The 17,148-nt window shown below is 39.3% G+C and overlaps 1 protein-coding gene across 1 annotated transcript in view; it reads left to right on the plus strand.

The window, feature by feature from the left end:
- EFCAB6 (EF-hand calcium binding domain 6) overlaps positions 1 to 17,148 on the plus strand; it is a 104,482-nt gene that overhangs the window by 71,927 nt on the left and 15,407 nt on the right. The window contains 3 exon segments of the mRNA XM_034063333.1: positions 4,297 to 4,446; positions 8,089 to 8,284; positions 11,520 to 11,636. Coding sequence (XP_033919224.1) covers positions 4,297 to 4,446; positions 8,089 to 8,284; positions 11,520 to 11,636 — 463 coding nt within the window.

Genomic DNA, 17,148 nt, shown 5'->3' on the forward strand with positions numbered 1-17,148 from the left:
TTGCATTCCTAAGGAACCTTGAACTTTTGAAAGGTTTCATATAAGAATGCAGAAGGAAGAATCCTTTGAAGAATTTTTAGCTGATCTGAAAATAACGGATCAGTCAAGTAGGTATGCATTTTCAGAGATTCCATTTTAAGGGATCATATAAGACATGCAGATGTGTTTAGGATATGGTTTAGTGGTGGGCTTAGCAGTGTTCGGTTTATGGTTGGGTTCAGTGACCTTAAAAGTCTTTTCCAACCTAGACAATTCTGTGATTCTGTGATCAAAGACCCAGACACAGACTGCTGTTTAGTCAAGCTAGGACAAAACTGGTGCTCAGTGAATGTTACCTCCAAGCACACTGTAAAAATTTTGTCTTAGGAATATCTACATATGAAGAAAGACTGCTGAAAATGGGGGGCATCTACTGAGAATTTAAATCCTACTAAAGGATTGTATGGATTTAAATTGCAAAGTGAAGATAAATACTTCAATTTAAGTTTATAAGCAGAAAGAGTTAATATTTGGTCTAAAATATGCCTAGCCCTGGGCTTGGTTAAAGCAGTGAGTCTGATGAAGGAACATACAGGAGATCAGTACCCAGCAGTGTCAGAGATAAAGTAGCCACAGAATATAGAGCTGTGTTTTCACAGCAATGTGTGCTACTAGAAATATTCCACTGATTTTGAGGGAGAAGCTCATAAAGGAGCTAGATTATGTAGGAGTAATGGTGGGAAGTTTAAAAATGGAAGAGCCATTTAGCAACAGCAAGATGAAAAGACAAGTCACTGATATTGTTCTTACATTCAATGTGGCTAAATATATGTTTCAGACAGACACTGTCTTATAAAGGATATTTTTAGGCAAAAGGACTGCATATGTTTTTACAAATATTAATATTTTTTTTACAAAAATTGCAAATTCAAGTTCTGCTGTATCCAACCAATCTTCCTTTCATGAGAGAAGTTAAGACCAAGCATTTTGAGACCACTCTACAGGAGATTCTGCCTTCAAAGACTTCATATAGGCTTAAAGCCCGTTCTTGAGTTTTCACAGTAAAGTGTAGGAATAGCCATACACTTGAAGTAGCTGTGACTGTTTAAACACATACTGAAGATATCATGTAGAGAGAAAACCAGTAGGGAATCTGGAAAAAAGTATCCAAAAGGGCCTGGGAAGTAGGATTAGACAGAAATGCAAATGTAAGGGGAGAAATTAACTAAAAGATTAACTGCTAACAAGATAAACCAGAATAATTGTAAATATGCCATCCACAAAGGTAACAAGAATGTCCAGAGTCCTGTTAGCATGTAAATGTTGTATGAGAGCTCATACTACATGGGCAATATGTACAAGCCACTTTTGAGTTGCTACACAAAATGGACATACTGGACAGTAAACCTGGAGAAAGATTCCCAAACTAAAGGCATTAATAAAGACAGTTCTTGACCTTAGGTATATTGACACTAGAAGACAAGTCTTCAAAAGATGGCTTATAGGCAGTATTATTTAAAAAAATCATCAATGGAAATGTGTGGCCTGTGTTTCTAGGGCACTTGTGAACACCATGATTTGAGTCATAAACCAAAAGAGCAGAGCTCTAGCTCTGCACTCAATTGTAAGAAATCATAGAATCATAGAATAGTTAGGGTTGGAAGGGACCTTAGGATCATCTAGTGATCTGTTATGGTCAGAGATGAGATGAGCCACTTTGTAGGCAAAAGAAAAAACAGCTTCTAGAACATAAAAATAGTGTGACTTTTAGAGGGTTTTTTTAGGTAAAACCATTCAATTTGACAATAATGTTGAAGAAATAATTACTAATAAAAACAACTAATCAAATACATATTTTCTAGAACATTCAAGGAGTCTTCTCTTGAAAACAACACAGAGAATGACAGAACTCCTGGAAATACAGTTATAAAAAAGTAATATCCTATTTTAGAAGAAAGTGGTGAAAGAAAGGTTTGTAAAGCTGTACAGAGGATGACACAGTGCAGAAAGTAATGAAGGTTACCACCTGTGGGTAGCAAGTGCATTGCATACCAAGCCTATATATACCAATCAGATCAGAGTCTTCTGTTTAGCAGCACACACTTCAAAGGCAAAAGCATAGTAGTGTCAATGTGTTAAGACCTGACAAGCCTCACAGAGAATAGGACACTCACAAAGCTGCTGAAAAATGTGAGAGGAAAGACCATATGTTGGCTCATCTGAACCTGCTGTTAGTATCTGACCAGGGCATTAGCCTGAAATTGCATTTGGATTGAATTTAACGTCAGAACGTGTCATGGCATACATTAATGCTCTATTTGTTTGGATATTGAGTCCCAGAACTTCTGTTTAGCAATGGTGCCCTGGTCAGCGGCTCAGACATGAAATGATTTGTTAGGAATGAAGGATATCCTGATGTTATGGATACAATGGTGAGGTGAGTTAAAACTGTTAAAAGGCAGTTCAAGCAACCTGTGCAGCTGAGAAGTGATCCATACTGTCACTGAACTTGAAAGAAATATCATTGAAAAATGGTTTCTTGCCAGCTGAAACTTGCTTAAGCAGAGATTCTGGTACTCCCAATTTAGTCCATAACAGTATAATGGGTCTGAAGCATATAATAAATTGCTAAGAACCCTCCTAAGTCATATCATAATTCAGATTTTTTTAATGTAGGTGATGATGTTTGCACACACAATGGTGCTTCCTGAACCCTAAGGGCTGTGGGAAAATTACTCTTCGTTCATATGAAGTGCAAGCTCCAAAAAGACCTATTCTTAGGAGTAACACTGACATGGAAAATGTATTATTCTTGTAAAGGCTATACTGAACTTCAAGCTTCTTGAAAACAAATGGAAAACCAAGGATTCTGCAATGCTCTGAGAGGAAAGACAGCATCAATAACTAGAGCTGAGAACAGGCACCTCTGAGGAGATCTGTGAGAGTTTGTAAAGCTCTGACAAGACTGAGTATTGCTAAAAGGCATATGAAATTTATCCTGTCCCATGTTGATCTTATAACAACTGATTGCACATACTCATGCAATGGAGAAAATGTAAGGCTCAGGTACTGACTGATTGATAGCTGTTTAACAGGGAGTGAAGTGAGCTGGTCTGAGCTGTTAGATCCACAGACAGGCTCGATGAGAGGCTGAGGCAATGAATCATGAATGATTGTCTGGGTTACACTATTGAACTGTGCTATCACTGTAATAAGCCTTTTATACTACAAATGCTGACTCTCTAAAGAACCCAGCCTCCACACTCTGAACCCTAGAGCTGTCAGAAAGAGCAATCCCAAAGCAAATGGAGTGTGGCTGTAGGTATTAACCCAGATCTAAACTTGTTATTTTTGCCATAAGGGTAGCATCTTGTAAGCAATGAATATATGTAGATAATTTATGTATACTTGATACTCTACATCAAGACATAATTCACAACTATTCTCATTTACATTAATCTTAGGCCCCTTTGCTAGTTGAAGACATGCAGTAATGAGAGATGTTTGTGCCTGCTTTGTCTTCTTGAGCCACAGCGTGGAGAAGCTTGGTTGAATAAAGAGGCAAAGAGGTATATTTCTTGGGTTTCTAAGGTCTGATCATGAGATCCCTGATGTCAGTGAAATATAAGTGACAAAATAAAGTGGGAATAAGACTCAAGATTTTTGTACTTAGTTGTAGGCCAGGGCTAAACCACAACAGGCCTGAATTCAATTATGTGTAAGAAACATAATTCAGTTATGTGTAAGGAACGTAATTCACTTACGTGTAAGGTGCTGATCCAAAGTCCATGAGGTCACAGAAGCTCTGCACTTGTTCCCTTGGGCAGGGATCAGGCCCTGCGGTAGTTCAGGTTTTGGTCAGATCTAGCTGGTTTTGTTGAAATAGTTGTTCTTGCTATGTCAAAGTTTCAGGAGCCTCAAATTGCAGAAAGTAAGCAGCTGAACCTTTACCATTTTAATGGCTGCATTAAACATTTTGTAACTCTGCTCAGGCCAGACTTTAAAAGAGAGAGCAATGGGTTGCACCTGCAGCTCTGAGCAGGGAGAGTAGGCAGTTAATCTCCCAAGAAGCATTTCTTTATAACAGGCGCTTGAGCCATACAATTCTATGTGCAAATTAAATGGGAGGGGGAGGGAGTTGGGTTTGAGGTTTATTTGTGAACAATTTGGCAGTCTTTGAATAAATTATAAGAACTTATCACACACAAATATGCTCAAACTCTTTCTGTGCCCCTCTATCCCTATTTTGTATATTTGTTTGTATCCTTTTTATCTGATTTAACAAAGAAGCTAAAATAAACATCTGCTCTCTTTCAGGGATAAATTTAGGGATTACTTCCAAGATTTCAAGAAGGCCTTTCATAAAGCAGACAAAAATAGAGATGACTATGGCACACTATGCGACCTGCACAGGATACTACAAAAATTCAACCTTGATCACAATCAATTGAACAGTATTCTAAACAGGTTTGTATGATTATTTCCTAAGCACCTCTTTGGTCACACCCAGCAAAGACTTAGCAGAACTAAGCTTCTATTTAGTGTTAAGCATATAAAAAGCTTTGTTAAAACCAATGGAGATACCAGTATGTGTCAAACTGCATAGGCATAGAAAATCTTGATTAATTCTGCAGGTAACAGGAATGAAATGGCTTCTTACATAAGAAGTATGCTTTTAGTACTTGTATTTGTTTGTTCTATTTATTTAATTTCAGTTTAGTAGAGCAGGTGTGTGAAACATATCCTATTCAACACAGAATCAGAATTAATTCAGGTTATAAAATAGCAATAATCAAATAATCCAATGTTGTTGCTATGCAAGACTATGCTTTTAATTGTCTGTGTTAACATGAGTAAGAAGAAAAATCTTTTGTAGAGGCTGAAGAGCAAAAAGAGCTCTAGCCTTAGGTCCTGTGGTTCTTTGCACCGAATAGTCCCCTGAAGGTTATGTGCCTGGCAGCACTGGGTTTTGTTCTCCAGAGCCTATGAGACCTGACTCTTTTTCTGAAATAAAATTAACAAAGTCTTTTCACAGTTCACCTTTAATTGGGTGATCAACTTTTTATGAATTGAAACCTTAATACGAATCTGCTGCTTGTTTCTTTCTCAAAGACCTCTTGATGATAAACACCTCCATTCATTGTAATTTTGTGCAGATTATTCCTTTCTTGATCCAAAATAGTCTTTTCTAAATAATGCAGAGTAGATTAGCATATGCATTTAGTTTTATTACTAAAATTTTAATGCCCACTTGGCAATTTATTTCTCTGCTGAAATGGTGTTGATTATTTCCTTTTCCACACAGTCTCCAATATTGGAGCCAGCTTGACACGGGTAGTATGTGGGAGTGCTGTGCAGCTGCAAGATGCAAAATCAGGGCTCTTGAATAATTTTTTTTTTTTACTAGCAGATATGGGGTCTATAGTTAATTTATTTTCCAGCCTGTTTTATAAAGCTTCTCCTTTGTTTTACTGGCTCTCCCCATTAATTAGGCATTCTTGTAACTGGATATGTTGGTGATTGGTAGCTGAGGCATTGGTCCCCAGTGATTTACTGTGGAAACAGATGATAAAAGTATGTTACAGTAACTCAGATTTAAACAAGAAAATCAGGGTTGTGTGGTGGGGCCATCTCCTCTGTCAAGTCTTGGGTTACTAGGACTTGCTTTGACCATAATCTTAATAAAAACTGAACACAAGACTAAAAATGTCCAGCCTTTCCCCTGCAGCATAGGGGTTGTTTATGTAATACATGTGTGAAAGCAATCTACAGTTCTTGCCATTGACTATGAAATTACTAAAGTCTATTAGAAACCTCTACATAGACGGTAACTGTAAGGTCAATCTGGAATAATTCCACAGGATTCAATGGTTCTGTACGAAAAAAACTAATATATATTGTGGTCTGGAGACACTGTCATTCAGTGGTAGAAAATTCCCCAGACTGACTGTACTAGCTTTATACTGGCTTTATAAGCAAGAGCTGGGCAAGCCCCTGCTATTGAATCCCTTGTGGTGATGAACTCTACAGGCTCATTACAGAATCCCAGAATCCCAAGGGATCCCAAGTCCAACCCCCATGCAAGAGCAGGGTAACCTAGAGTACATCACACAGGAACTTGTCCAGGTGGGCCTTGAATATCTCCAATGTAGGAGACTCCACAACCCCCCTGGGCAACCTGTTCCAGTGCTCTGTCACTCTTACAGTAAAGTTCTTCCTGATGTTAACGTGGAACCTCCTATGCTCCAGTTTACACCCATTGCCCCTTGTCTAATCACTGGATATCACTGAAAAAAGCCTAGCTCCATCATCCTGACACCCACCCTTTATATATTTGTAAACACTGACGAGGTCACCCCTCAGTCTCCTCCAAGCTAAAGAGACCCAGCTCCCTCAGCCTCTGCTCATAAGGGAGGTGTTCCACTCCCTTCCTCATTTTTGTGGCTCTGCACTGGACTCTTGCAAGCAATTCCCTGTCCTTCTTGAACTGAGGGGCCCAGAACTGGATGCAATATTCCAGATGTGGCCTCACCAAGGCAGAGTAGAGGGGGAGGAGAACCTCTCTTGCCCTACTAACCACCCTCTTTCTAATGCACCCTAGGATGCCATTGGCCTTCTTGACCACAAGACAGGTTTGAAGTCCTTGTTTAAAATATACCAGGTGTCTTTTCATGAAGTGGTCACAGGGCACTGGAGGAATGTAGCTTTTCTTATAATGGTAAGTGCTATTCAGCTTTTACTGTTTCATCCTGAATAACTTTTATAATGTTGTATTTTCTGTATATGTGAAACTTGCCTTAATTATAGTCTTTTTATGGTAAAACATCTTTGAAATAAAATAATTCAGTTTGGTAACAAAATCTTTTTCAAAAACAATTTCCCAAATCATATGCAAGAGCTCATCACTCCCCACACTGATATGTGATGCAAAAACATATTCACTGTTTTTACCTGGAGCTATCCATAGTCAGCTCTGCAGCCCCCTGAATTTCCAATGTGAGAGAACATGAAATTCCCCAGCGTCTGTGCTCCAGCAGATGTTTCAGCTGACAGGCAGAATTCACCAAGCTGTGAGTGCAGCCGGCAGTGCCCATGGGCTGGGCTCCCAGGTACAGCCTGACCACAAGCCCTCACAGGAGAAACCTCCCAGGACACTGCCACAGGTCCATGGTGGCAGCAGCTGATGGGCCAAATGCAGCAGCTCAGTGGATGGGTGAGTGCCTGAGAGAGTGAGGCTGAGTCCTGCTGAGGACATGTAAAATAATCCTCTCTGGGCCTGACAAGCTGTCCAAAGAGCAGTTTGAGTGGGGAGAAAAGGCCTTCTGTCACAGACATAAGGAGAAGCATTGAATGGAGGCTGGTTTAGTTTCCTTCCATGTGGTAGAGAAATTGTGAGTGAGCATAGACCTGTGCTGGTACATCCATGAGACATACCATGAAATGGTACTGGATGTCTTAGTTTGTGTTTGGTAACAGCTAACCAGACATGGAATGTGGATCTGCTTCTTTCTGTCCAAATTGTAACAACCGTAACATATTGAGAGGCTTAGGTAGCACTTCAGCATCTGTGAGTTGAAGTATTTCTGTAAGTCAATGCTCAGAAAGTCAAGGGAGAATACTAGGACTTGGCACAATAAACATCTATCTGCTCCTCAACAGAGTCTGTTAAGCTGTACGCTGTGACATGGAAAGGAGATTCAAGGACAAGTTTGGGAGCCTACCATGTCCTCCAGCCACATTTAGAATGGTTAAGTTCCTCAGAAGATTGTGATCAAACAACTGTGCTGTGTTTAAAAACCACCAAGTTAATGCTGATGGACTGGAAGGTTGTGCACTTGAGTCCAGGCTGAAGCAGGGCTCCTCTTGAGCATCTGGAGATTAGCCTGGAACTGCCTGTGAGAGTATGGCTGCATTTAAATTATAGGATTGCTGTCTTAGATCTGAGAAAGAACTTAGGTTGTAACTAACAGGATTTATACACTGACAGCACAAGCATATCCTGAAGTGTGGCTGCAGTACAAATAATATCTCATAATAATTAATCAGCGCAGAAAACAGTGAGATTATTATTCAAAATCATTGATATCTCATTCTGTGTTTTTCCTTTAGTTTAGGAATCAACATTCATGACAGCAAGCTCTCTTATTTTGATTTCCTAAGTGCAGTTGATGATGGCAGAGCATCTAAATACCAACAGAGACAAAAGCAGGATACACCACCTGCAAGTTGTGCAGTGCTTAGTTCAGAACAGACCCTAATTAAGATAAAAGAAATAGTTGCATCATCTTATGATCTGTTGTACAAGGTAAGTTTCATGTGGTCACCACATCTTATTTAATGTCTATTTTTTCCTGCCTGGCTGGGAACTAACACAAAGACTTCAAAACTTTTCTGCTATTAATTGACTGCTACCAGCAACCTCAGCCTATGTAGAAATAGCATCCTCTGACAACTGCAGACTTCCTGATTGGATTCTAGTAACTCCACAAAACAGGCATATCAAATCATGCCTAGAGTTTTTGTGAAGGTAAGGATTGGAAATGAAATAGTGAATAACACATTATCAGGACCTTCATCTCTTCCCCAAACCTCTTTTCCTCTTTCAGTTGCCTCTAAATTGTGTTCCAAGCATGTAAATTATCACGTCTTTCAAACAGCTCTGTTAAGTTTCCTAAGCTGAGACTTTGTATAAGTAGATATAATGTGCTACTGCAGACAGGCATTATGGTTTTATCAGACCAAAAGATCATGTAGCAACTGAGGGTAAAGACAAACGATCAGATGTGAGCGCATTATAGTGGCTGCAGAAGTTAGCACCTGTCAGCTGGGGCTCTGTAGCTATCTGCATTTATGCTCTGGGCCACTTCTGATTCTGACACAGACAGATAAGGTGCATTAGCTGTCGAGCAGCAAGTTTCCTGGTTTTCCCACCTGTAAAATGAGAGCAATAAATATAACCACTTCTCTGCAGAATTTTGAAAGCCCTGAATGAAAAAATGCTGTATATTAAGTAGTCTTAGACTGTTGTGTTGGAGTCTACTGAAATGCAGCAGCCTCTAGAGTAAATAATTCTTGATGCCACAGCAAGATTGTTTTCAAGCATAGGAAAGAAGAATCAAAAGTACCTTGAAGGAAACACTGTTATTGCAAAGAACTGTAGAGCCATCTCATGTGTACTTGCAGCTTCAGGTCCAGTTTAAGCTTATGGATTTAGAGGCAGGCTTATGCTTGCAAAGGTGGTCTCACTACCCCTGTATCCCCAACAATGTGGTCTTCCTGCCTGCCTTGTGTCAAAACCAGTGCTTGTCTTCCTGCCCAATGACCTGGGTCAGGGAACTTCAACCTGACAAAAGCCTGATCAGTTGTATGTGTCCATGGGGGAGCTGCTACCTGCACAGGAGAGGGCAAGGGAACAGTGGCTGGAAGTAGAAATTCCCTTCCATCAGTGGCTGCATTTCCTAAATCTCAATCTGTAAACTCTGTCCTGCAGTTAAAGATAACACAGGCTTCCAGGAAAGACATCACTAGTGATGTCACTTCTACAAACACCCCCAAACAAGTAGTACCATGGGAGATGATGGTTTTTTACAGAATCTTTTTTTCACACTATTTGGAGACTTCTGTGATGTTTGTAAATTTGCTGTGGCCACATTCCTATTTTGGACAGATAGATTAACTATTGAACAGGATATTGAAATATTTATGTAATCACTACATTTTTCACTGTAAGGGGGGGAAGCCTTCCTGTGCTCCATGTTATTGAAATAAGAAATAGGTTAGTGTTAGCTACAGGTTAATAGAAGATAATATCTGTCCTGGCATCCCTGGGTGTCTTGGGAGTCATAGAATGGTTAGAGTTGGAAAGGACCTTAAGATATCTGTTTCCAACCCATTTGCCATGAGCAGGGATGCTTGGAAATTTTAAAGGCCATAGTTTTTTCTGCTGAGGATATGATTTTAAAATGGCCTTTGGCATGAACAAGTTGTCCATTTAGTTTTTTAGGATACCTGTTGATAGTTAATATAACTTTAGCAACCAAGGGGTTTTCTTCATGGAGAGCCAAGCTTTGTCCACGATACTATGGAAAAGCAGAAATCTTTCTCATTTCCCCTACAAGAAAAAAATAAGGAAGTTCTCAATTTTCTCCTGAGCCATTTCTTGAGTAATAGTTGCTGCCATCTCTGTGGTGGGGGACTCTAATGACACAAAGTCATAACAGAATATTTTGTTAAGAAGAGGCAGACCTGAAAGCACAGTTCCCAGAGTCCAGCTAGTGAATAAAATAACACATCACATCCCATCCATGACATTCTACAAATGAAAGTTCTTCTGCTTTGAAGTTTAAGAATTCAGGTGTGTCTCTGTCAGCATAATCATTTCCCACGCAGTTTCACCACACTTGATGCAGTGCATGCTATATACTCAGTGCTTTGGTTTTCCTAGAAGACTTTCAGTAAGTAAGCAAAGATCAAACTTTCATAAGAAGTTGCAGAATCCTCTCTAGTATCCAAAGGATTCATTTCCAATGACCTTTGGTTATGGTAGCATTTGTTTTGCCAATAGACACAGGTCAGGTTCATTAAATACACATTTTCAAACCCATTATTTAGAATAGTTCCAATGGTAAAACATAAATTGCTGTATTACACCAATGTGCAATAGTATTAGCAGGCTAATAGGTCTTTAACCTGAAGTTTAGAAAGGCATAATATTTGTTTTCATTTATGGAATCAGTGATTTATATGTGCAGTACCATAATGGGCAGTGTAAAACAAGGGGGCACAAGGAGTCAATAGTAGAATGCGAGGGGATATGACCCACACCTTTTCTAGACCTTTGTATTTCTACCACTCATTTGAGCTACTCTCTTGTATGCCTCCTGCTGCAACTGTGCTAAACCAATTCTGTTTCCCCCAAGAAACCTTTGGAAAACTCCTGTGATGAATAGGTTGGGTGGTCTGAGCAAGGAAGAACAAGAATAGAACAAGTAATCTTTCAGGATGAGGTGAAGCTGGTGAGAATGAAGAACTATCAAGTCCTTTACAGAGTAGAAAACAAACTTGCCCCACCAGGGAGAATGAGCTGAGAGGAGAAAAAAAGGCAAATTGAACATGCTCAAGTGAGCTTAATTAAAAATACCTTAATTTAAATTATTTTAAGCAGCCCTCATGGTTTTGTTTTTTTCCTTTCTTGTCTTAACCACTGCCTTTTCTGGAAAGTTTGGGTATTTGTTAGAATGCCTTTTTGCTTTTACTGCAGGTTGTTGTTCATTTCCATATTTATATTTACATGTGGCACAGAAATACAGGCTATTTTTGTCTTATTTCAACAATTGCATCTCATTTTTTAAAGAAAGGAAAGCTTCAAAATAAGTAAGGTTCTGAGAAATGTGTTTTATTTCTCCGTGCATAAAATACCTGCAAGTAAAGGGCATGTGGGTCTCAGGTATTTCCATGTGAAGTGCTAAATAGTTGCTAAAAAAAACTTCTCTTCTGAAATGTCTACGTTTGCTTAAATAATTTGAATTCTTGCTTCTCAGGTATTTCCTCTATTTGATAAAGAAGGTACTGAAGTAATTAAAACACTAGAATTTCAGCAAGTACTTGACCATTTCTGCTTCAAATTATCAGACAAAGCAGTTCAGGCACCTTCTCAAGTACCTAACTTTTGTGAGGACTTCATAGTAGACTGGAAAGTTTTCCTAAAGAATATGAACCACCTCACAGAGATAAGAGCTATCAAGCTATAATATATTTCTTTAAAATATAGACTTAAAAAACTGACTAACTAAGCATACACAATTCATATACATTTCCGTTAAATTCCCTGAAGCCCTTATCTCCTTACAAACTGCTTTAAGGAGTTACATCTTACACTCAGATTTAGGTCTGTACATGGGGCAAGCTGAAAGTATGCAGCCATATTGCCCTAGCTGAACAACGCAGGGCATGAGATATCCACATATTCCCAGTGATCCCTGAACTGTCTAGATGGACTGGCAGTGGCAGGATAGAAAATGAGTAGAGTGGGAAGCTCACCAGGTTCTTGGTGCAAATAATAATAGCAGTGTAGATGTAGCAGGAAGGTCAAATACAGAGATTAGTCAAGTACAGAGCAAATCTTGACTGCAGTCATGGAGAGTCTTCTGATGCTCTGAATATTCATGTTGCAACAACTCAAATTAGAGTTGCTGTTTCTCTGTGGCAGATGTTTGTGTCCACAGTGCCCGTCTTGGAGTCATTCACTTGGTACAGACTGCAGGAACAGATCGTTCAGTCCATAATCACATCCTTTTCTCAGTGCAGCAATCCTTACTGTATTTGTAAACAACAGGAACATTATCAAAAGTGTAAATAAAAGAATTCTCTGTTTAATTTTAATTTCATAGTACTTTCTTTTCCTCTGGCTTTTCCCCTCTTAGTCTGGCTTACCAGTGGGAAGAGAGTGTAAGTACATCTGAAGGTGCAGGAGTCCAAACAACATTACCTTACAGCTCATTTCTGAACTTGGCTAAGGATGTGAAAGCTGGTTGCTAGCTGGATAAAAACCAGTTCTAATAAGAACAAACAAAAACCAAACAAACAAAAAAACCCCAACCCAAACAAAAAAAAAAAAACCACATTAATTTGCTTCTTATATTCTGAGAAGTAACTATGTTTTATTTTCAAAAGTATATGCTCAAAGCACAAATAAAATGAGAAAAATAATAATCACCATCCAATGAAAAACCCTATAAAAAGCCTACCACTTTATTGCCATGGCGATAATAGAATGTTGTGCTAAACAAATCTGTATGGAGCTGTATGGTGATTAAGTCTTGTGTCATAAAGTAGAAGCTGGAAAACCAGTGAGATCTGCTGCAGCCTCCTCATGTCCAAAGTCCAAGTCTGTCAGGCTTCAAATAATTGCAGGACTTGAGTGACTTATGGGAGGAGAAGAAGGAGGAGGGACCACAGATTTTGAATAAAGGAGAAACCATGAACAGCTCTGAATGTATGTAATGTGTTATAGGTTTCTGTAGCTGGTTAGAGACTTTATCTATACATGTCAGTTACCAGTAGGCATAGCTTCACCAAAGTGTTTATTATAAGTGTAGCTTTAGTCAAAATTTTATAAGGTTGCTTAAATGTATTTTATTCTCTGTAAATTTAGCATTAATATTTATAGTAGCGCAACTGTTACTTTGTCCTTAGTGGCAGGGCTACATTTAATTATAGTTATTTAAAAAATAGTTGGGGGGATTTTTAAACATTTATATTTTCAGCTTATTAAAATTAAAATGCAGTCTTAACAGATATAATAGATTACATGGTTCTGAAGTGTGAAACAGTGGATTACTTTGTATAGGTTAGAAAATGCAGCATTTCCCCTTTTTCTGCTTTTATGCTGATACAAATTCAGTAAGTTTCAACTGAGTCATATCAGCACAAAGACCATTTGTATGAAATATCTGTATAATTATTCTAAGAATGTATTTGTGTGCTGTAATACTGACCTGCCAGCAAGCTTCCATGTTAACTTTAGAATAAGTAGCTGCTTTTGTTAGGGAAGGGTTTGCTGTAACATCTTCTCATCCTCCAAGTAGGTGCTAAGCCTCCTTAATAACTTGTCAAGCTGCACAATTCCTGGGATCAAGATCTGCAAGAGTGCATGTTTAACACGAAGTCTCTTTAACAATTAGTCCTCCAAGACGCCAAATACCTTCCACCTCAATTTAGCAAAAAAAATAGATACTTGGTCCATGACAGGACTGGAGCATGTACTGCTTTTTCAGTATCAAGCATTCATCTTGAGCAGTTTTCTGTGCTGTTTTAGAGGTAGAAGGGATAAATCCATCATTAAAATCCCAAATTAATCCACAAGGGAACATTTTTGAAAAGACAAAACAAATACAAACCAGGCTCACAGTGCTGGTTCAGCTTCCAGATGCTCTCAAATCTCATGTTTTCATTTTGGGTTCAACCCAACATTTCCCACGCCTTTACATTTTCATCCCACCCTGGGTTCACACATATTCCTGGGCTCCTGTGCAGGTTCCGAGAGAAGGGTGGTTGTTAAATTATTCACTTCATTCAAACACACTGCAATTTTGGCCTGTAAAGTATGTACCTAAATTAATGAGGTATGCAGCTCATTCAGGCACATTAGGAAAACTGATCATTACGCTATACAATTTGATCGCTGAAGTATATTAAAAAGTAACAAGTAAAGTATGCAGCTTGATCATTAAAGTATGGAAAATTTACTGAACTAGTAAAGTATGAGCCTGGGATGACTTTTGTCTCAAATGGCACCTCATAAATAAAACCCACAACCACAAAGGCAAACATTCACAAACCTAAAACCTATATAGGTTTAAGTTGTATTTTTCCTAGAAAACAGCTGAATAAGGAGACATGAAAAAAATCTTGTGGAAATTATTTCTGGATGTTTTATGCATCATGTGGATCTTTTGGTGGCTTTGACATACGTTGATGAGCTTTACATTCTGATTAACTCCCTAAAATACACACTACAGCATCTGTATATGAGCAGGATGTTCACTGAAATACGGCTCTGTAGAGCTTTAGGGCTACACCGTACAAAAATAGAATTAAAGATGTGAAGTATTTTAAGCAATATGACTGCAGCTTAATATTCAAATAAGAAAAAGCCCACAGTTATGGCACTTAGCTTGGTTGTTGCTAACCAACTGCAGAAGAGCAAAGGAAGGAGACACAGAGGATGTTGTCTTAGATGGGATGCTACTAACCACAGGTGGACTCTATGAGGATGTTTGTAAAAGTCCAGATCCCAGAACTAGGAATATGCATTGTGAACTTTTGGCTGGCCTGCCAGTCTTGTGATTAATAAGGCCTGAATGGAGCTCTTCTCCATTAAAATAAGTGGCTAATGCATTCTGGCCTGCTGAAAGCTGCAGATGGGAATCAGACTCCCCCAAAAGAATATGTACTCGTGTTCTTCCCCACTGTGAGCTATTTCAGATGCAGAAAGGGAAAAAGTAGAGAATGTGTAAAAAGCAATAGTTCAGGTCATGCTGGTCAGGTCTAGAACAGCAAGATACTCATAGCACCAGCACACCTGCCTGTAGGGGGGGAATATATGGGGAAAGGATGGATTATAATCAATGTCAAGCAATTTGTTGTTTAGCCTTCCTGGAGCTGAGGTCACTGAGTGATTTGCTGCAAGCTTAGTAAACCTTTGCCTGTCAAGTCCGGCAGGGAGGAGAAAGAGGGTAAGGCAGCTTGAGGTGATGGCAAGGAGAAGAGACAGATTACCACTTGTGCCTGTTCAAGAGTAGGAACTGAGCTAACTAGGGGTTTGCTGACATGTGTGTCTCAGCTGACAAAGGGGAAACATATTTAGCAAACCTTTTTTCTTTTCTTTTTTTAAGTGATTTAATCTGAAATTATGAAATTTGGAAATCAGATTCTTTGCATAAAATTTTACAGAACATTTCAGTATCAAATCAGGCATTTGGTTTAGCTTCATCCTGAACTTTAGTTTTCAAACTAAAATCTCCATTTTTATGCTTCCTCTTTTGAGTTCTCTGCAGTCTTACACAGCAGAGTGTTTTCATCACCAGCTGAGTGCATTTTATTTCCAGCCACTTCCATCTAATCAACCTGCCTGCAAAACTGCAGGCTTGTTTGTTCATCCTTGGTTCTCTTCCTGCCAGAGAGAGCATTCTGCTTCTCCTTGGACCAGTACCCATGAGAGGATTCTCCCTAGCAAGTTTATGTGTCTCTACAGAGCTAAAGCCACTTGCTTTCACATTGCTCTCAGCAGTGGTTGCTACAACCCCTTCCTTATAAAAACAGGTTCCTTGTGATCTTGGAAACTATTCTTGTATCTACAGAGGGGACAGCACTGACACAGCTTACCCGTTCCACAAATGGAGAGTAGCTGTGCTGTGGCTCCCCAAGCACTGATTTGCCTGCAAGAGATGGGATGCACAGAGTGCAGCTCTGTAGTCTATCTGTTGTAACCATACAGTTTTAGAGTTCAAAAACCCTATGCAATAGAAAAGTTACATCCTTGGTCTTTCCACAACCCTGTTTCCTAAATCCAACAGTGTTACTAACCCAGCCCTTGTGCACTGTGTTCATGCAGTTGAAGTTCATTTTGCTGCCATGATCCACCTGTGAAATTGCAGCAGGACTACAAAATGACCTCCTCTACAGAGGTGGTGCTTTTCCCTGTCTTGAGAGTGGGTATTTTACAGGTTTATTCATTACTCATTGTCCTCTTATGTTGAACCTCTTGGCCTTCTTGTTCTGGGCCACTGATACAATCAGACAACTGAGTGTCATCTGTCATGTCCCACTGCACCAGCATCAGAGGTTGCAGGCCTGCTGATTATGTCCCTACTCTCAGTCAGCAGCACCACAAACTTTGTCTGAGCTCATGTAGAACAGCTGTGCTCCAGAGAAATATCCCCACTAGGATGCCTGCATGTTTGCATCTATTTCTGAACATTACACCTGCTTCAGGCTGAGAAACATTAAAGCTTTCCTTACACCAGGATTTAACTCCATGTTCCTCTTTATCCACAGCAAAACTGGTTTGAAAATTCCCCTTCCTTGCTCTGCTCTCCTGTGCAGTGCCCTCCCAGAAACTGTAACATGCTGTCCCTTATTGTGCTAGGGTATCTGGTTTGGACTCTTTCCTCAATGACGAGTGAAGAAAAGGTTCTAATGGAATTTTAAAATGGCAATTCTTCTTTGGGAAGCCTTTCACTCTATATTTACTAAAAGTAGAGGAAAAGGGGAAAGAAGGAATAATGGAAAATAGAGAACGTAGTATTAGACCATCAGCTGTACTGCTGATGGGCTAAACACTGCTGGGAAGACAGAGGTGCAGGGAAGTCTCACTGTGGCTGCTGCTTCTTTAACAAGCTCTGTCTAGGCTTAATATTTCATACTCATTTAATACAATAGTTATTTAATTACATTTAGAGGAATGTGGCTTTTCTTTTTCTCTAGGCAAGGCAGAGATTGGCATGTGGGCTACCTTTGACTCCTGCCAAATCATATTATAAACCATTTTATACCATTACGTATTCTAAACACTACCAAGGGTATTTTATCCTACAAATGTGACCCCAAAACTTGATTTTGTTCATTGCAGACACTTGGTCAAAAGGAAAATGGGACACTACAGAATGA

The sequence above is a fragment of the Melopsittacus undulatus genome, chromosome 5, assembly GCF_012275295.1.
Source record: "Melopsittacus undulatus isolate bMelUnd1 chromosome 5, bMelUnd1.mat.Z, whole genome shotgun sequence".
Taxonomy (NCBI): Eukaryota; Metazoa; Chordata; class Aves; order Psittaciformes; family Psittaculidae; genus Melopsittacus; species Melopsittacus undulatus.